We start from the raw sequence: 19,866 nt of genomic DNA, 5'->3' as shown, positions 1-19,866 counted from the left end.
ATCACCCACCATGTCCTCAAACTACCAGCATTACCATCACCCACCATGTCCTCAAACTACCAGCATTACCATCACCCACCATGTCCTCAAAAAACTTTACAGGGGTGAAGATTTGACCCCTACTAGGCTAACCATATGGCATGCGTAAAGATAACGGTCAGAGTTTATGGCATGCTTAAAACAATAAGGGTCAGCGTGTTTACGTCAGCCTAGTTTTGCCTAGAGTTCATTTGGAGGGCTCCTCTTTCTGCACGAAAGGAATGCTGATCCTTTAATGCAGTATAAAGGTTACATCCTTAATTTATCAAACACAGACCCACTGCGTCATGATATTTTATACTAGTTGGCTGCTTATCTCTACTTATGTTCAAGTTATGTGATGTTCTTATGTTCAAATGTAGCAATAATCCAACTAGCAACCTAATGCAAACTAGCAACCTAATGCAAATTTACTATACAAATAAGGTAAGGTGATGCACCCGAAGCTTATCCCCATCTTTCATAAGGAGCAAATGTGATATTATCATATATCATATAACAACAAAAAGGATGTATATAAATATATAATATTGTCTGTGGAGTTGGTTGTCCAGCTGTCTTGATCCTTTCCTTTGCTGCGTAATCCAAACTGTGGAATGTATAGTACTATATGGGTTAGGGTTAGGGTTAGTCACTATATGTGACAACAAATTAGGTTCTTCCCCATCCCACTCTGCATCCATGGCTCTGCATAAATTACCCCCTCACTCAGGCTGCAGTTACCCCCCTCACTCAGGCTGCAGTTACCCCCTCACTCAGGCTGCAGTTACCCCCCTCACTCAGGCTGCAGTTACCCCCTCACTCAGGCTGCAGTTACCCCCTCACTCAGGCTGCAGTTACCCCCCTCACTCAGGCTGCAGTTACCCCCCTCACTCAGGCTGCAGTTACCCCCTCACTCAGGCTGCAGTTACCCCCTCACTCAGGCTGCAGTTACCCCCTCACTCAGGCTGCAGTTACCCCCCTCACTCAGGCTGCAGTTACCCCCTCACTCAGGCTGCAGTTACCCCCCTCACTCAGGCTGCAGTTACCCCCTCACTCAGGCTGCAGTTACCCCCTCACTCAGGCTGCAGTTACCCCCTCACTCAGGCTGCAGTTACCCCCTCACTCAGGCTGCAGTTACTTGCCTTGTTAGGTTCCAGTCAAGCCGTTATCCTAACGCTCCTTCAGGCCTGCAACAAGCTAACACTAGCTAGCTACTTCTCTATTAAAACAAGGGAAAGGTAAATCTGACAAATATAAAAGTGGTTTGCAATTTGTATTTATAATTGATCTTTTCTAATATAGTACTGTATCTATCGCTATCGCTGTATCTAACGCTATCCCTATCAATTTACTCCCAGTTCGTCACCCTCACAGTACAGTACATTGGTTGACTGAGAATTCAAGATGAAATTAGGATAATTGAATTTGGAACACTACCCCTCAGTCCATATTAACATTCCTCTGATGGAACTAAACCCACTGATTTACACTTACATTTTAGTCATTTAGCAGACGCTCTTATCCAGAGCGACTTACAGTAAGTACAGGGACATACCCCCCGAGGCAAGTAGGGTGAAGTGCCTTGCCCAAGGACACAACGTCATTTGGCACGGCCGGGAATCGAACTGGCAACCTTCTGATTACTAGCCCGCTTTCTTAACCGCTCAGTCACCTGACTCCTGTCAGGTGGCGGATCATGTGACACAGCAGGTAGTGAGCTCCCAGCGCACCTGTAGATATAAATCCCTTAATCCATGCTTAGATCTAGGCCACAACAGACATTCTCAGATAAACTGGTTTGTGTGTTTATTTAGAGAAGATCTTGAAAGCAAGGCGTTGTCAGAAGCAGAACCTGTCAGTTGACAGTTTTGTGTGTTTTGTTTGTCTCTGGGGCTTGATTAAAGATGTCACATCTCTCACTCACTGGGGTGGGTTGAATCAAGATACAGACACAAAACTTTGTGGCTTCCTGTTTGTCTCTCTCTGGCTGTTTCCGTTCACTTATACACAGCATATTTACCTTCACTTATACACAGCATATTTACCTTCACTTACACACAACATATTTACCTTCACTTATACACAGCATATTTACCTTCACATCTACATAACATAAGCTTGTGTTGTAGCGATGTACACAAGTGCAGCATATGTGTTAATAATCGACCGGCTTCAGCTGGCGTGAATAGCTTTAGCAGGCTGCATTCATGTAACCTCCTAGCATATAAAGATATAACGTAGTGTTTTGGCCATGGTCTGAAGACGTATTGTGGGTTATTGAATACCATAATAGTTCTGAATTCTGCATTGTCGGAACAGCACAGACACCTAAACACATACATAAATTTGGCCAATCAGAACCTGCTATACAATCTAGTTCTCTAGTTTTCTCCATCCATCTATCCACCCACCTATCTATCGATCCATTCATTCACCTATCCATCCATCTGTCTATCCATCCATCTATCCACCCATCTATCTATATCCATGCATCCATCTTTCTGTTCATCCGTCCTCCATACTTGTCCGTCTGCTTGCGTCTGTGTTTAACTGGGGATCCTCTAACTGGGGATCCTCGTCTTCCCTAACACTGTCTTTCTCTTTCTGTTGCTTTTCTGTTGTTTTCCTGTTTATTTCCCCTGGTGCCTAACCCCTGACCTGCTGTCCACCGGCCAATCAGCCGCCTGGTGCAGGGAGACGTGGGCCAATGGGAGGACCCGGAGGCGGGCTCTGTGGCAGAGAACAAGCCGGCGTCCCGTCACTTCTATCCAATCGCGTTGTTGCTCGTTAGTTCCCACCTACTGGTGGTGTGGCTCATCTTAAGTCTGGTTTTTCTGCTCGCAAAATATCAATAAACTGCTGATGATGCCTCTTCTGTGTGCACAATCTGACTCTTCACATTAGGTTTGGTTGTTCTGTCTGTCTGTGTCCTTTCTCTCCATATTAATCTGTATATATATATACTCCGCTAAGCACAGCTCCCTTAAACACAGCTCTCCAAAACACAGCTCTCCAAAACACAGCTCTCCTAAACACAGCTCCCCTAAATACAGCTCTCCTAAACACAGCTCTCCAAAACACAGCTCTCCTAAACACAGCTCTCCAAAACACAGCTCTCCTAAACACAGCTCTCCTAAACACAGCTCTCCTAAACACAGCTCTCCAAAATACAGCTCTCCTAAACACAGCTCTCCAAAACACAGCTCTCCTAAACACAGCTCTCCTAAACACAGCTCTCCAAAACACAGCTCTCCTAAACACAGCTCCCCTAGATACAGCTCTCCAAAACACAGCTCTCCTAAACACAGCTCTCCAAAACACAGCTCTCCTAAACACAGCTCTCCAAAACACAGCTCTCCCCAGGTTTGGTCATCTCACTTTACATAGAACTTTCTGAATACTGCATGTGAATCTATGAGGAAGTAGGCCAAACTTTCGACATCAGTCAGAAACAAACTTGATCTAATGTAAACAGTGCACGTCAGATAAGTAATGATGGATCATGCTGTCTGTTTTAATATAGATTACACAAACAGATAAGGTTCATGTTCACACAGACTTCCTGCTAGTGTTGAAGCAGTCCGTGTCTCCATCAACACCAGACACAGACGATCAATATCTGACTAAAGTGTATCAATGACTATTCAATAATAGACTATTCAGAAGAAAGACTTCCATATTCACCAGACTATTTCATGCAAATACTTTTTTGTTATATAACAATATCTAGACTCTGCTCAGTATCCAATGTGTATACAGACTTCTGACTGTAACAATATATGATCATTTCTCATATAAATATACTGTATATATATATTGTAATATAAAATATTATTTAAAAAAGTATTGTTATAATCTTATTTGCAGAAGACTATTATGTCTAACAATATTTTCACCAAAGAACCAAGCAGTTGGTGGTTCCACTACAATCCTGCATTCAACAGAATATAACCTCATGAGTGTTTTTTATTTCACCTACCATCTCCCCCCCCCCCCCCCCCCCCTCGTATTTCTGTCGTCAAACACCAGAGAAGGATGCCGGATCCAAAACGTCCATAAGAATACAGGCTGCAGGAAGTACGCATTCAACGTTGTGCAGCTCCTGGCGTTCCCCAGGTGCTACAGGCCTCCGGAGGGAACCTACTAACGTTCCCCAGGTGCTACAGGCCTCCGGGGGGAACCGACTAATGTTCCCCAGGTGGTACACGCCTCCTGAGGGAACCTACGGCAGAGGGGACTCCTGCAGGAGAGGGGGGGGGGGAGGGGACTCCTACAGGGAACGGCAGAAGGACTCCTGCAGACACCAGCGTGGACCAACCTGACCACTAGTGTCCTCTATTTATGTACGGTGTAGGTCTCTCAGTGACCCCAAATAGCAGATATAGAATATATCATATATCTGATATATATGAAATTATGTATATGTATGTATAAATATATATAGATATATACATATTGATACAACTGGGGTTTAGAACAATTTACTCCTGCAGTTCTGTCACATATCCCTGCATCAATATAATTATTTAAAGATGTGCAGATCTGAAAGGAATGTTGTAAATAGCTGTTAGTGTTCTCCACTTTGACTCATTTATGAAGTATTGTTCAAATGTCTGCGTTGTTCCAGTTCTGCTGAGCTGGTGTGAAGTTCATCCTGCTGTGGAACACCTTGCTTAATGCTGCCAGGTGAAAACAAGTTTTAAGTCATACCCACAAACACACTTACACATTTTGCAAATGACTCAAGAATGAATCATGTTTCTTCAACATCATGTAGGCAGCGTCTGTGTTTCTGGGTGTTTTTAGGTGTTTCTGGGTGTTTCTGAGTGTGACTGAGTGTGACTGGGTGTTTCTGGGTGTGACTGAGTGTGACTGAGTGTGACTAGGAGTTTCTGGGTGTTTCTCACATAACATACATATGGGTTTCTGGGTGTACTTCACATAAATATAATCATAAATCTTATACCACAATATTTATCTTTACCATCACCAAAGTGCTATTTAACTGATTTTGTGACTTTTGTATGGTCGTATTTGTACGTTTTTAAAGAGTTTTGTTTTTGATAAATAAAGATGTTTTGGGTCTCTACCCCTTGGAAAGCATGTGTTTGTGTAAGTCATACCTGTAGCATTTACTGGTGAAAGCTTTTTAATGGAACAATAACAGGAGAGTCTGTCCAGCGGGAGATCACCATGTTGATCAGTCTCATTCTCTCATGTGCCGAGGACTTGCCTCAGTCAGTCACTGGCAATATGATCATTATGGATTTATAATGGAAACATTATGGAACAGGAAGTAATGAAACCCTGCTCTCATATCAGCTCTGCACTGGACTCTGGACACTTTTGTGCTCTGTTGTGTGTGCACATATTCATCCATACATTAAAATTGCACATATAAAATGACAGTGTTAGAATCAGAATGGGATTTATTCGCCATGAAAGTTTGCACAGACAAGGAATTTGCTTTGGCACACCCGGAGCCTTTGTAGACTGTTTGAATGTACTTAGTACTTTGTAGAATGTAGACTGTTCAACAATATACTGTAATAAGATTAGAACATACATTCATGTTAGTAGATCTGTGACATTACCAGTTCCACTGAACTTATATATTGACTTGGGTTGGGTCAGCTTTCCAGTAAATCACCAGTCCAGTGAGACCAGCACTGCAGGTTCCAGTGAGACCAGCACTGCAGGGTCCAATGAGACCAGCACTGCAGGTTCCAGTGAGACCAGCACTGCAGGTTCCAGTGAGACCAGCACTGCAGGTTCCAGTGAGACCAGCACTGCAGGTTCCAATGAGACCAGCACTGCAGGTTCCAATAACGTGATGCAGCAGCTTCTGGCACCGAAGAGTACACGTTATTTTGGCCAGCCACACACACTGCACAACAACGCGACCTCACACGCACGTGTTGATGGCAGGAATGCATTCCGCTCCATCTGGGCTTGTGCGCATGCCTGCATCCACTAAAGCCTCTAGCCGTTTGTTGATATCATGAACTCTCCTGTATATCGCAGCGCTCCGCTTCTGAAAGGCTTCGGGTGCGAGTTGACGTCCCGAGGAGGAAGTCACACGGAAGTTGACGTCCCGAGGAGGAAGTCACACGGAACAAAAGTCTCGGCTACCAGGAACAGTGTAAAGTAACGTCTCGGCTACCAGGCACAGTGTAAAGTAACGTCTCGGCTACCAGGCACAGTGTAAAGTAAAGTCTCGGCTACCAGGCACAGTGTAAAGTAACGTCTCGGCTACCAGGCACAGTGTAAAGTAACGTCTGGGCTACCAGGCAGTGTAAAGTAACGTCTCGGCTACCAGGCACAGTGTAAAGTAACGTCTCGGCTACCAGGCACAGTGTTAAAGTAACGTCTCGGCTACCAGGCACAGTGTAAAGTAACGTCTCGGCTACCAGGCACAGTGTTAAAGTAACGTCTCGGCTACCAGGCACAGTGTAAAGTAACGTCTCGGCTACCAGACACAGTAGGTGGGTAAAGCTTTCTGTTTTATTTCAAAATGGAAAGGTTTGGAGGTGTGTTTTTATTCAGTGTACCATATCTTAATGTCTAGTAAAGGACTGCAGTGCATGTGTAAATAGTGAGTGTTAAATTGGTTGTATGATAAAATCCTTCTGAATATTTAGCATGAAAAGAACCTCAAAAAATGCATGAAAAATTACAATATTTACTATATCAAATAGTACACACAAACACAAAACTGTGTATATGTTCAAATAGTTTTAAATACAGATTGATATTAAACTAAAAATAAATGTGCACACAAGGTTATACATTGCTAGCAACCAGTGGCAGTCCTAGCACATTTGGCTCAAGGGGCCCCTTTACACGGCCCCTTTACACGCCCCTTTCAACCTTTCAACTCAGCATACATTCATTCACCGTTTCAACATATTCAGCCTAATTTGAAAACACAACAAGGACACTTGAATGAATTATAACGACAAGTAAATAAGTCAGTAGAGTTCACATGATACAAAGAGGTGACATAAAGGAATCATAATTTCACAATATAAATGTGAAATGTATTTACATTATAAATACAACACAAATCACTTTTCAGACATCATTGCTTTGAGTAATTCGTCCAACCTCTCGATGAAGATGGTTGTGTTGACTATTTCTGATTCACATGGTAAGCAGTTCTCAGAGGAAAATGTCTGAAAATACAATTAGAAAATACCAATTATGATTGGCTGGTGGTAGAAATTAATCTAATAACATTACATTATATCATTACTTGTTAAAGAGGTTATTTAGTGTCCCATAAAAGCAGAACGGACTACACCAACCAACCAGACTGTTGAGTTTAGTCAGGTCTACATGTCTGCTGCTCACATTCATTCATTTAGTAAATCAAACCGATAACTCATCACAACTTACAAAGAGGGTTGAACAATCCTCTATGAAGCTCCTAATGTTGTGTGATCTGCAGTAAGTGACATCCAGCATCTCCTCCTCCTGCAGAATTATCTCCAGATCCAGGAGATAACACTTCAGAAACATCTTACTGCAGCTCTCCTGGGAAACAATCAGCAAGACTACACGTATGTAAATACTAACTACCATCACCCTTATTTTAGTTGTATTTATGAATTTAACCTTTATTTCAACCGGAAGGGCTCATTGAAATTTTAAATCTCCTTTGGGAGAAGTCATTTTGAAAAAAATCTCCAAACAATTTGATTAAATGTATCACAATGTATAATTGAAAAAATCCTGTTGATGTCAATTCTGCTATAATTTTCAAAATAAATTTTGCAACCCCTAATCTGACAGCTCGCCCACATCTGTACTCATTTATTCATAACAGGCAAGACATTAGTTAAATTACAGTTTTTCCCAGGGACAGGTAGAAGTTTGACACTAACTCACAGGTATGTTGTCGAAGACAGGAGCGTACACAAGTGCATCAGACTTCTGGGGGGAGAAAAGAGGGGGAAAAACATTTTACACTGAATCTGAGCAGCCTGGCATCACCACACCAGTTAACCAATACATATCAGCCTGGCATCACCACACCAGTTCACTGTCTCAGTGCATTTTCATTTCAAGGGGCGTTATCAGCAGACAGACCAAAAGGCCTCTGGACGCAATTGGATAGAATTAGATCTAGATACAACCAATCAGAATTTGATCTAGATACAACCAATCAGAGCAACAAAATGTAATCTTGGTTGTTTATGAAAACGCCTCAATGGCACATATCTGTACAGTCATTGTGTTAAACTCGCCCCATATCAGATAAACTGGTGATTGACCGGCACTTTTCAAACTGAAGGGAAATTGGTTTGAATGGGAGGGGGGCCAGATCTAACCTTACTCTGGCTTGTTTCACACAATCATCTGTGAAGTCATTAGGCCAGACCATCTAGGGCAAATAAACCACGAGCTGGCAGCTTGGTCTGGTTAGAATCAGAGCACTGAGCAGAGAGTTAGGTGTGTGTGTGTTTATGCAAAGGTTTTGGTTTCCACTACACTGTCTAGAACACTGTTGCTGCATTTGTAGTTCTGACCTTCAAATGATCCTCACCTCAATTATCTCTTTTGTTTCTTTCAATATCTCCTGAAGTTCCTTGAGTTTTTGGTAGTAAGTCCAGTCTTCAGCGCCGGTGGCGGGAAATCTTGTGAGGGCGGTGAATAGACTTCGGGAGAGACTGACAGTTATTATACCACACAGACTTTAAGATAGATAGGTCTAGTAGCTTAGAGTGCTCTAACTGTTTTTTTGTTTTGTTTTGAATTGACAACATCAAATTGTTTGAGACATGTATGGCTGGCCCAAGTAATTAAAAGAGATTAAAAGCTTTGTGACTATCTCCTAAAAACTGATTCCCGTTCGCGGAAGCTGTATTGACCAGCAGAGTTGGGTAATGTTACTTTTTAAAGTAACTAATTACAGTTACTAGTTACATTTCTTGTAAAGTAACTATTTACGTTACTTAGTTACTTGCTGTAGAGAGTAAGGCGTTAAGTTACTTTTGCATTACATTAAGAAAAGTATTTTATTTCTAAGACAATTCACCTTGGTCACTCATGCCCAGAACATTTACATTTAGTCATTTAGCAGACGCTCTTATCCAGAGCGACTTACAGTAAGTACAGGGACATTCTCCCAGAGGCAAGTAGGGTGAAGTGGCTTGCCCAAGGACACAACGTCATTTGGCACAGCCGGGAATCGAACCAACAACCTTCTGATTAATAGCCTGACTCCCTAACCGCTCAGCCATCTGACCCCCCTTTTGGCACATTTAATGGGTTGACCTCAGCAATAGCACATATTTTACTGAATATTCAGTGGCACTCGCATATAACATGATCAATCATCATTATACAGCAATACGGATCAAGGTAATGATCCACCATAATGAAAAGCAATTTGCATGAAGTTCTTGAATCAAGAAACTCTTTAATCAATAAATAATTTTGAAAAATGGCAGGCAGAAGTCTAGTAGTTAGATAGTTCTACAATTTACCAGAGCTAGGTCTGAATCTAGGAGCAAAACGAAGCTAAGCTATAGCTAGGTATATGGTAGCAAAGTGGTGTTTACTTCATTTATATACTGAACCAGACTTTACTTACTGTAATATAATCCTAAAACCACTGCAACGATACAGCGACACATCACACAAGCTTGAGTTCAAATACATTATTTAATGTGACATTACGTAGGCATACTGTACATGCAAGTTTTAAATAACTATTTACCTGGTCGGCTCCATGACGCCAGGTAAGTTGGGCTCGTGAGACTGCTCACCAAAAGAACGAAGGGGAACCCACTTTTTCGTAGGTATCTAGCGAAAAGTAGCCTCAACTTTCCTAGACTTTTAGCTACATGCTGAGGGCTCGCGACCAAAAGACTAACTTGAGTAACGCGTTACTTTTTGAACAAGGAACTAGTAACAGATTTATTCAATTAAATAAGTAACGTGTTAAGTTACTCGTCACCTAACAAAAGTAGTCTGACTACTGTAACGCGTTACATTGTAACCAATTGTAACTAGAGCCCGACCGATAAAGGATTTTTAAGGCCGAAACCGATACAAATATTTGGTGATTTAAAAATCCGATATTCCGATATCGAGAATCCAGAAACGCGTAACAAAACAAACTGATTTCCCTAACTGTAGTTATTTGTAGTTTACATTTAGTCACTTTTAGCAGAAGTTCTTATCCAGAGCGACTAAGTACAGGGACATTCCCCGAGGCAAGTAGGGTTAATTTCCTTCCCAAGGACACAACGTCATTTGAATTGTATAAAATACAATACCAATTGGTATTATTGAAGGGGGGGAATAATCGACCGATGTCTGTGAAACGTTTTTTAACAGAATAGCCTAATCACAATTACGGCAAAAGAAGTGCTTGTGCAAACAGGCATGTCATGTAGCCGATGTGATTATAGGCAATAATATAGTTTCCGTTGTATCCGTGTTTAGGAATATACGCTACTTGTAAGAAGCAAGGACTTAGTGGTCTAAAGGACAAACATAATTTGACTCCAAATAACAAAACAAAAACTGTTTGTATACCTTATCATAAAGAGGCACTCCATACCGCAGCATTGGGTCCCCGTCTGCCCGCGCGCTTGCCGCTAAGAGCGGTGCCGCTCTCGCTTTCCTAGGAATAAGGGAGGTTTTATGCACGACTGTACAACAGTAGGCTACAACTCCATATATAGCCTATATACTGTATTCAGTATATTTTGAAAAATATTCATATTTTGTTATTTCAAACTGGCACACGATAAAGGATATTCGTAACATTTCCATCTTGATAGCCTATGTGAAAGTGAAAGTATCTTACGCCTGGGACACACGGCCTGCGATCGGCTGCGACGCGCCTGGAAGCGCCTCCTTTTTTCTTTCGGCGCCCATGTTATCAAATGCGACCGACCACACTGGCTACTTGCAGGCGATTGCCTGCAATCTGCAGCGATCGTTTCGGCAGCTGGTCGAATTTTTTCGCGAGACGCTTGCGAAATCGGCTGCAGGATGATGAAATACACCATATTAGTTGATATATTTGAATAAAAAAACATGTTATTAAGATTTTACTCCATTAATTGTAGACTACGGTGAACATTTGTAAAGTTGTAGACTTTATAATTACAAAATGTTGGTAACGAACGTCCTTTGTGGTTACCCTGATGAAAACGAATGAAAATATACGGATTGATCCGTTGAGCTAGCATGCCCGTAGTTGTTTTGTTTGTTTGAGAGAAACGAGTTGTCACGCGTTGCACACAACACACACGGAGACATAGCCTACCGAGAGAGAACCCCCAAGTCGATTTCTAAAATCAGCATCAAATGAATTCTCGAAGTTGAAAAGCACAGGGAGTTGTTGTCTATGTCAGCAACAATTTTACAAGGACAACGTAGATAAGGATCAATGCTGGGATATAGCCAATGCCATGTTTATGTACCATGTCAGCGTAAAGGAAAGCTCAGTGTAGCTGAAAGGCTTGATGACCGGCGCGGAGAAATGCGCGTCTGGTGTGAACAGACGATCGTGGCGCTGCGCGGCGCGTCCAGGCGCTTCGCAGCCAGTGTGTCCAGGCCTGTTGTAGGCTATGTCCATTCACATAGCCTTGTCAAAACAAATCCTAGTTGTGACGTAGAAAACGCATAGGCTACCATCCTTTCATTAGTGAAAATGTAACTAAAAGTTGTTGGGGTAAGCGTGACAATTGGTCTAGTTTTATTTAAGCACTGTGTTTATCCTTCATATTGTGCATACCCTTGAGTAGGCTTTGCATTTATATATTGTGTATCAAACCAACAAAGTTGTTTAGGACATGCCAAGAACCTTACTTTATTATTTACTGTCAACATAATTCGACAACACTGTAGAGTGTTACACTTTCAGTCCTTCTGACTGATACTCTTCAGGGGAAAATAGACTATACTTTGTCCCGCGGTTTCACCTTGGGCTATAATGTACAAGTAGACGGGCTTAAAATAAATAGGGCTCTGAATATTTAAGGCAGACAGTATATATTTAGAAATTTGACATAGCTAGCTTACCACGTGTAGCCTTGGAAATATGCAACGCCTTGTTACAGTGTACATACAAAGGATCGCTGTCAAAAAACTTGTCATCCGCACAGTGTAACTGCCCCTCAACGAGTAAGGGCCATAGGCGACGATCACATTTTCCTAAACTGACAGATTTGCTGTATCCTTTTGTGATTCCAGATCCAGTCATTCGCAATCCCTCTGCGGTGCATAAGTCTCCCTTAGACTTTCATCCTGTCATGTCCACTCCCCGCCTCGAGCTCCTACTGAGGCGCGCCTCTTCCGTGCTTCCTCGGTGACAACTCTAGTCACGCGCTATCTGCGGTAAGTGGTGTGGTCAGGGTAGAACCGATAGAGGACTAGTTTAGCATCAACCATAAACCCGCCATTGGTCCATGAGAGTGAAAGCTGTTTTGGATACGAGACAGAGGCAGTTTATGAGCAGCTTATCAGTTCAGTGCTTCCAGGGAAGTTGCATCGGTACAGATGCCCTTAAAATACTTTAGACAGGAAGTCAGATCTGTAGCACATAATAGGCAGGATAAATAATAACAAATAAATAAATCCCACACAGTTAAATTGATAACTTTATTTTAAGTCTTGCATGTGAACTAAATATACAGCTACCATTTATGAGGGAATTAAAAACTGTCAGTAAAACTAGGCTATATTGTATGATACTGTCTACAGTCATAATGCAGTAATCTATGTGGAGGATACCTTTGCAGACAATATCAACTCTTTCCAGTTCACCTCAACATTAGAAGATGAGAACAAAAATCAAGTGAAGTAGAACATTGTTGTATGACAAGGTATCGCAGAAAAACACACGTCAGACCGCCCAACTCCCTCCCCTCACTAGGTGGCGCTGTGGGGAAGCTTCATCCTCAGTGGCTGTCCCCGGTTACCATGGCGCCCTCCAATTTGAGACCAGCCAGATTATCCACCACCTCCTCCTCCTCCTCCTCCTCTTCCTCCTCCTCCTCATCCTCCTCCTCGTCTTCGTCGTAGTCCTCCTCCCCCTCCTCCTCCTGCCCCGCGCTGGAGACACTTTTCCAGTAGCTGTCGTAGCCAGAGGCTCCGTAGCCGTAGCTCTCCTCGTCGGCGCCACTCTGACGGCCAAACTTCAGCGAGCGGGCTAGACAAAGAACACATGAGGTCAGGGACTAGCTCTTAACTAGGCTGTTGGAGCTGGCTAGTCCGGGGCCCGGGCCGGGGCTAGTCCGGGGCCGGGCCGGGGATAGTCCGGGGCCGGGCCGGGGATAGTCCGGGGCCGGGCCGGGGATAGTCCGGGGATAGTCCGGGGCCGGGCCTGGGCTAGTCCGGGGCCGGGCCTGGGCTAGTCCGGGGCCGGGCCTGGCTAGTCCGGGGCCGGGCCTGGCTAGTCCGGGGCTAGGCCTGGCTAGTCCGGGGCCGGGCCTGGCTAGTCCGGGACCGGGCCTGGCTAGTCCGGGACTGGGCCTGGCTAGTCCGGGGCTAGGCCTGGCTAGTGGACCTGTGCATGGTGAGGTGTGCTGCTACTCACTAGACATGCTGAGGTCTTTGGTCTCCTGGGTCTCGTGGCCACATTTGGGGCACGGCAGGTTTTTCCCCTTCTCCTGCTTGAACACCTTGCTCCTCACGTGGTCGTCACAGAAACAGGCCTGGGCAGGAGGGAGGGACAGGCAGAGAAAGGAAGAAGTAGGGGTGGGCGTTATACCGGTATCAACATGAGTTCCGATATGGCGTTGTGCCATGATATGGATTTTGCCATATCATGGATATAACGGTATATTAATAAATGTATTAAGTAAAGTGTTTCTGTTTGGTATGTGGTTAGGGTTAGATTATTGGGCAGCGTGGCCAGTAGGCTACGCAGAGGACAGGTCATGGGCCTATGCAGTAAGAATTGCACGGAGGAACAGGCTCAAACCAGTGTAAGAGAGGGGTGTGGAGGAGGCGTAGGGTGTGGAGGAGGCGTAGGGTGTGGAGGAGGCGTAGGGGTGTGGAGGAGGCGTAGGGGTGTGGAGGAGGCGTAGGGTGTGGAGGAGGCGTAGGGGTGTGGAGGAGGCGTAGGGTGTGGAGGAGGCGTAGGGTGTGGAGGAGGCGTAGGGTGTGGAGGCGTAGGGGTGGGGAGGAGGCGTAGGGGTGGGGAGGAGGCGTAGGGGTGTGGAGGAGGCGTAGGGGTGTGGAGGAGGCGTAGGGTGTGGAGGAGGCGTAGGGTGTGGAGGAGGCGTAGGGGTGTAGAGGAGGCGTAGGGTGTGGAGGAGGCGTAGGGGTAGGGAGGAGGCGTAGGGGTGTAGAGGAGGCGTAGGGGTGTAGAGGAGGCGTAGGGGTGCTGGAGGGATCAAGACATGCCCCTCACCTTGCAGCGCAGACAGGAGTGCTGCCCAAGTCTGTTGCAGGAAACACCTGGAGACAAAGGAGACATTTAAACCTCCTTCTCAACATCAATACTTGGTTCTACATCATCGCCTCAAGCCTGAGACACACCTAACCCAAACCCTGGACTGAGACACGTAACCATCCAGGAGGAGCGCCTTGAGGAGGAGCTGTGTGGTGGACAGGAGGAGGAGGAGGAGCTGTGTGGTGGACAGGAGGAGGAGGAGGAGCTGTGTGGTGGACAGGAGGAGGAGCTGTGTGGTGGACAGGAGGAGGAGCTGTGTGGTGGACAGGAGGAGGAGGAGGAGCTGTGTGGTGGACAGGAGGAGGAGGAGGAGCTGTGTGGTGGACAGGAGGAGGAGCTGTGTGGTGGACAGGAGGAGGAGGAGGAGCTGTGTGGTGGACAGGAGGAGGAGGAGGAGCTGTGTGGTGGACAGGAGGAGGAAGAGGAGCTGTGTGGTGGACAGGAGGAGGAGGAGGAGCTGTGTGGTGGACAGGAGGAGGAGGAGGAGCTGTGTGGTGGACAGGAGGAGGAGCTGTGTGGTGGACAGGAGGAGGAGCTGTGTGGTGGACAGGAGGAGGAAGGACTCACATTTGTAGGTCTCCGCCTGCAGGACCTGACAGCTGGCCTGGTGCTCAAACTGGTCGTCCTCACACAGGAAGTTGTGACAGAAACAGCAGCGGAATATCCTGCCTCCTGCCTCCAGAGGAAGTCAGAGCAAGAGAATGAGCACTACAACCGTGAACAGCTGTGTGTGTTTGAGTGAAAACAATAGGCAGCTCTGTGTGTATGGGTGTGTGTGTGTGCATAAACAGGTGTGACCAGGGCTCGAAATTGGCACCCGCCAAGCGCCAATGGCGTGTAGATTTTTGGGCTGGCGACTAAATTGTGTCCGATGCTCCGCCATTTGGCGAGTGAAATTGCGGAGTACAGCTCCCGACTTCCGCGCCCGTCATGGTTAAAAAAAAGCTTGCAACGCCAACACGAACAGTTGTGCGTGCATCTAGGTGGCAGAAAAACGGGAAGATAGCCTTTATAACAGCTAGAGAATGACAAGGATAATACAAATAGTTAGATTTAAAAAGACAAAAAAGGTAGAGGATAACAGCATTTAAGAGAGAAAGTATTCCCCATTGATCTGTCACATCAGAATTTTGAAGACCAAGACCAAAGCGAAGACCAAACCTCATGGACAAGGACAACCCATCTCACATTGAGCAAGAGGAGTAGTAAGCTCCTGGAACCCCCTGAGGTAATACATTATTTCAAAAAGTAAAATTGGTTGATTTTGTTTAATCCATTCTGAGAGTAATATAGAATTATATTAAAATCATAGGTAACGGTTGTTTATGTCAAACAATTTCAGAGTACGTCTGAAATGCCAGGTTTAATTTTGGCCGGTAAAAAAATATTATTGGCTGGTAATTTTTTCCATCTACCAGCCATTTTGGCTGACAAGCCAAAAAGTTAATTTCGAGCCCTGGGTGTGACAAATCAATAGACATCTGTGTGTGTGTGTGTGTGTGTGTGTGTGTGTGTGTGTGTGTGTGTGTGTGTGTGTGTGTGTGTGTGTGTGAACAGCTGTGAGACAGCTCTGTGTTACCGTGGTCCCAGACACAGCGTTCACACTCGATGCAGTCTGCGTCTGACAGCGGGCAGACACAGGCGTGACTGCTCAGACACTTCCTGCCGTGACACACCCAGGCCTCGCAGAAATCACACACCGCCCCCTGGTGGTGCACACACAGGACAGCAAGGGAAAAACCCTACTTAACAGTAACAACTTTTACATTTATATTTTAATCATTTAGGAGACACTTTAATCCAGAGCAATTTAGTAATGTCACATTTAGTAAGTGACAAACTTAGTAAAGGACCAGACTTATGATGTTTGTCTAGGTCAGTGGTTCCCAACCCTGGTCCTCAGGGCACCCCTGTCCTGCATGTTTTAGATGTTTCCCTGCTCCAACACACCTGATTCAAATTAATGGTCATAAGCATAATTCCCCGCCCCTTTCACTCACCACCATGCCCCCCCTTTCACTCACCACCATGCCCCCCCTTTCACTCACCACCATGCCCCCCCTTTCACTCACCACCATGCCCCCCTTTCACTTACCACCATGCCCCCCCCTTTCACTTACCACCATGCCCATGCCGGTGCTGTGGAGCCCCGGATGTTTGATCACACAGTCAGATGACTTCATGCACTTGGTTTTACCTGAAGTAGAAACACAGGAACAACAGCATCAGCTCCCTCTCGTGTAACCCCTGAGACGTCCTGAATGATGCAGACTCAGACCTGCATCTCATCTAACATGTCGACACAACAACACGTGAGTCATGTTAACAGTTTTGCCTTTTGGGGTGAACTGCCCATGTTCTCACTACAGTCTTTTTTTAATTGCCTGGGATGTGTATTTCAATGAAAAACCCTACATGTGTGTTTGACTTGGTACATTTCTGAAACTGTCACAGACAGTACCCTGGGGTTCTTACCCTGTGGTAAGAACCCTGGAGGAGAACCCTCTAGTGAGAACCCTGGATAGAACCCTGTAGTAAGAACCCTGGATAGAACCCTGTAGTAAGAACCCTGGAGGAGAACCCTCTAGTGAGAACCCTGGATAGAACCCTGTAGTAAGAACCCTGGAGGAGAACCCTCTAGTGAGAACCCTTGATAGAACCCTGTGGTAAGAACCCTGGAGGAGAACCCTGTGGTAAGAACCCTTGATAGAACCCTGTGGTAAGAACCCTGGAGGAGAACCGGGAGCAGGCTGGTTAGTAGAACACGTACCACACTGGGCACACATGGGGAGCTTCTGCACAGACGCACAGAAGTAGCAGAACGCTCGGTTCTTCTGCCGTCTGCCCGGTCGCCATGGTGAGATGGGGGAGAAAGGTGGTAGAGGGGTCAGGGGTCATCTTGATCTTAGGGCAACAAGATAATAACTAATAACTAACACACACAGCTGGGTTGCAGTAAACGATGAGGCTGATGCTAACTTGGCCGGATGTGTTCAGATGCTCACCTTTCACACTTGTCACATTCCTGAAACACAAAACACATCATGTATCAGGGTTTCAAGTTTTATTGTCAGGTGCATAGAACAACACAAGGTCAGACTGGGCACTAAAATTCTTGGGACAAGACAACGCAAGCCACTAGCATGACATATAAGTACTAAGAACATAGATTACATCTATGATAAACTCAAATAAAATTGAATAAAATAATAGTAATAAACATCCTAATATACAAAGAAAAGTATGCAATATACTATAATACACATTATACACTAAGACACAATGACCTATACTATCCTTGTAGACCTATACTAACCAGGGCACCCTATTATCACTTAGCAACCATCCATGATTATCCCTGCAGCCTCTTAATCTCCTTTTATGCTCTTTGGTCATTAGTTTTACACAATTTGAATCAACCCAGTCGGGAGCTTGAATCAGCTCACCACTCATGTTACTGATAACTATCCAGCTTCATAATCTGCGTACCATAGCGGAGTTGCAGGGGTGCTTTGCCACGTCGACATGGTCACGGTTGGCTCGACTCTGTTTTTCCCGTTCCTTACGGTTTTCTGCCTTCTTGCGGGCACCAGTCTTCTTTTTCGGCATTGCTGAGCAGGTTGGATTAGCGCACGGCGACGTAAACATAACATCAGCAAGAGAAAAGGACGTTTAACTGGTTAGCGCCTCATAGCTGGGCTACCCCACTACAGTAAGAAAATATTGCCATGCCAGCAGTGGACATAATGTCCATGCCACAATCAATGACACTGCAAATCGTCAAAATGTATTTTACGTTAGCAACACACGGTTCATATACTATAGCTTGCAAACCCAGATTATCGTAGCAAGCTCGTTAGCCACCAGTTTATCATGTCTCGACATCCTACTTCTAGCTAGCTAAAGACAATGGCTTTAACTCTATGCATGTGCATGTAATGAGTCGACTATCTTATATTATTTATATTATAACACTGAGCTCTAAATACATTAAATTATAATACAAAAGTTACCTTGACTAGTCCACCACACGTTCCACACTTGAAGAGGAAGTTACGACTGTGTGGTCCGTGCAAATTCTTCCGAGGTGAAATGAAGACTATTCGATCGCTATCCTACTTTGAAAACAACATCTCCGGATTCACGTGTAGTAAGAAATAAGTTAATTATCGATTTTCCTTCGTTTTATCAACAAAAGCAAATTACAACACAATTATAACACAATTTTTAGCAAAATAAAAACATTTCCACATGTAGCCCACATAAGTACGTTTTAGGGGAAATTTTAGCTCTCCTGTGGGGGATAACGGGTCCTGCAGACTAATTATTACACCAGATGGCAGAGATGGGAAGTACTGTAGGCTACTGTACTTACGTATGGAGCTAGAAAACTGACAAAAGTATCTGAATTTGAATATGATTTACGTAGACTTACGTAGATTCTACTTCACTATAGCCTAAAGTTTTCTGACAACTTTTTACTCAAGCTTTGAAAGGTTGAAAAAATATTTCCCCCAAAAGGGCAAAAGAAAAGGTTTAATCATTGAGTATGCTACTTGATGAGGACGCTAATATAGCCTATTCTGTTTTAATCTACTCAGTTTTAGGCTTCTCTGTTCTCCTTTCCTCCTTTCACTGTGTGTCTGGAAAAAAAAGTGTCGAAAAAAAGGACGTTGTGGATGAGAGGGAGTTAGCGATGTTGACATTCCTGATTAGGCTACCCATATATACTACATATGAAGGAGATGTTCTAAATTTTCGGTGTCAAAAAGGATTCCTGGCAAATGCGTCTATAATGTATTTTTGTATTAATGTATTAAGATGTTGTGATGTCCAGTTACCTGTGTAATACTATAACAGGTGTAGTAATGGATACTTTTTACATATGCCCACACTTCTTTACTTTAACTTGAGTGAAAAAGTGTAGTCGGTACCTCAGCTTATACCAGTCTTTTTAAACATGAGTATCTGTACTTCTACTTGAGTGAAGGATGTGTGTACTTTTGCCATCTCTGCTCAAAGGGGAATATTTATTCTGAACAGTTGAGTCTTAAATCTTGAACAGAATTACTCAAGTCTCGCGCGTGACCACGGTCGGGGGTAGAAACCCAAACAAAGGTTCGGCTACCCTCGTCTATCTTCGTGAACCCCGCCCATGTCAAGTGTACAACGGTTTTATAAACACGCTATGTAATCCTGTGTAGCCCAGGTGGGTGGAGTTTCGCACTCTAATCCGAATGAATAGCTAGAATGATAAACCCCTCTCAACGGGCGAAAAAATAACTCAATTTGAGTGACCCATAATTTACCCTACAGACTGCTCGTCACGATCGACCAAAAACAACATTGCAGGACCGCACCTCCCTGTCAGTTTGACTAGACAGCCGAGACTTCGACATAGTAGTGCAACTGGCGCCTGACCA

The 19,866-nt window shown here is 44.5% G+C and overlaps 3 protein-coding genes across 7 annotated transcripts in view; 1 reads left to right on the top strand and 2 right to left on the bottom strand.

Moving 5' to 3' along the window:
• Positions 1-2,884, top strand: part of inpp4b (inositol polyphosphate-4-phosphatase type II B) — a 41,766-nt gene extending 38,882 nt beyond the window's left edge. The window contains exon 12 of the mRNA XM_067251110.1: positions 2,702-2,884. Coding sequence (XP_067107211.1) covers positions 2,702-2,876 — 175 coding nt within the window. The 3' untranslated portion in view covers positions 2,877-2,884. The remainder of the gene's footprint in view (positions 1-2,701) is intronic.
• Positions 2,885-6,687: 3,803 nt separating this feature from the next.
• On the bottom strand, positions 6,688-12,418 carry il15 (interleukin 15). Of its 4 annotated transcripts, none has more exons than XM_067250548.1 (7): positions 12,067-12,418; positions 10,844-11,024; positions 10,570-10,657; positions 8,570-8,693; positions 7,912-7,956; positions 7,420-7,557; positions 6,688-7,196 (listed from the first exon to the last, which is right to left on the bottom strand). In XM_067250548.1, exons 3-7 carry the CDS (start codon positions 10,590-10,592, stop codon positions 7,089-7,091), a joined length of 438 nt encoding a protein of 145 aa, XP_067106649.1. In that variant the 5' UTR covers positions 10,593-10,657; positions 10,844-11,024; positions 12,067-12,418; the 3' UTR covers positions 6,688-7,088. The 4 variants fall into 4 exon arrangements, with proteins under 4 accessions (XP_067106649.1, XP_067106651.1, XP_067106648.1 ...); XM_067250550.1 differs by having other exon boundaries at positions 8,570-8,681; positions 12,067-12,416; XM_067250547.1 differs by lacking the exon at positions 10,844-11,024.
• A 213-nt stretch (positions 12,419-12,631) lies between these two features.
• znf330 (zinc finger protein 330) lies at positions 12,632-18,507 on the bottom strand. 2 transcript variants are annotated; one of them, XM_067250943.1, is made up of 10 exons: positions 18,457-18,507; positions 17,933-18,054; positions 17,449-17,468; positions 17,214-17,284; positions 16,564-16,640; positions 16,023-16,149; positions 15,011-15,115; positions 14,402-14,448; positions 13,583-13,700; positions 12,632-13,195 (listed from the first exon to the last, which is right to left on the bottom strand). In XM_067250943.1, exons 2-10 carry the CDS (start codon positions 18,050-18,052, stop codon positions 12,945-12,947), a joined length of 936 nt encoding a protein of 311 aa, XP_067107044.1. In that variant the 5' UTR covers positions 18,053-18,054; positions 18,457-18,507; the 3' UTR covers positions 12,632-12,944. The 2 variants fall into 2 exon arrangements, with proteins under 2 accessions (XP_067107044.1, XP_067107045.1); XM_067250944.1 differs by having other exon boundaries at positions 17,933-18,058; positions 18,462-18,497.
• Between the last annotated feature and the right edge of the window lie 1,359 nt (positions 18,508-19,866).

The sequence above is a fragment of the Osmerus mordax genome, chromosome 14, assembly GCF_038355195.1.
Source record: "Osmerus mordax isolate fOsmMor3 chromosome 14, fOsmMor3.pri, whole genome shotgun sequence".
Taxonomy (NCBI): Eukaryota; Metazoa; Chordata; class Actinopteri; order Osmeriformes; family Osmeridae; genus Osmerus; species Osmerus mordax.
The sequence above is the reverse complement of the archived record's forward strand: the minus strand, read 5'-3'. Positions and strand labels throughout refer to the sequence as shown.

Excerpts from the sequence above, each read along its gene's own strand:
- il15 (XM_067250548.1), bottom strand. The coding sequence starts at position 10,592 with ATGGAGTGCCTCTTTATGATAAG. Across the intron at positions 8,694-10,569 it reads GAGTGCCTCTTTATGATAAG|TCTCTCCCGAAGTCTATTCA; the intron begins GTATACAAACAG and ends AATAACTGTCAG. Across the intron at positions 7,558-7,911 it reads CTGTCTTCGACAACATACCT|GAGAGCTGCAGTAAGATGTT; the intron begins GTGAGTTAGTGT and ends ATTGTTTCCCAG.
- znf330 (XM_067250943.1), bottom strand. The coding sequence starts at position 18,052 with ATGCCGAAAAAGAAGACTGGTGCCCGCAAGAAGGCAGAAAACCGTAAG. Across the intron at positions 14,449-15,010 it reads GCAGGCGGAGACCTACAAAT|GTGTTTCCTGCAACAGACTT; the intron begins GTGAGTCCTTCC and ends CTTTGTCTCCAG. Across the intron at positions 13,196-13,582 it reads CAAAGACCTCAGCATGTCTA|CCCGCTCGCTGAAGTTTGGC; the intron begins GTGAGTAGCAGC and ends TTCTTTGTCTAG.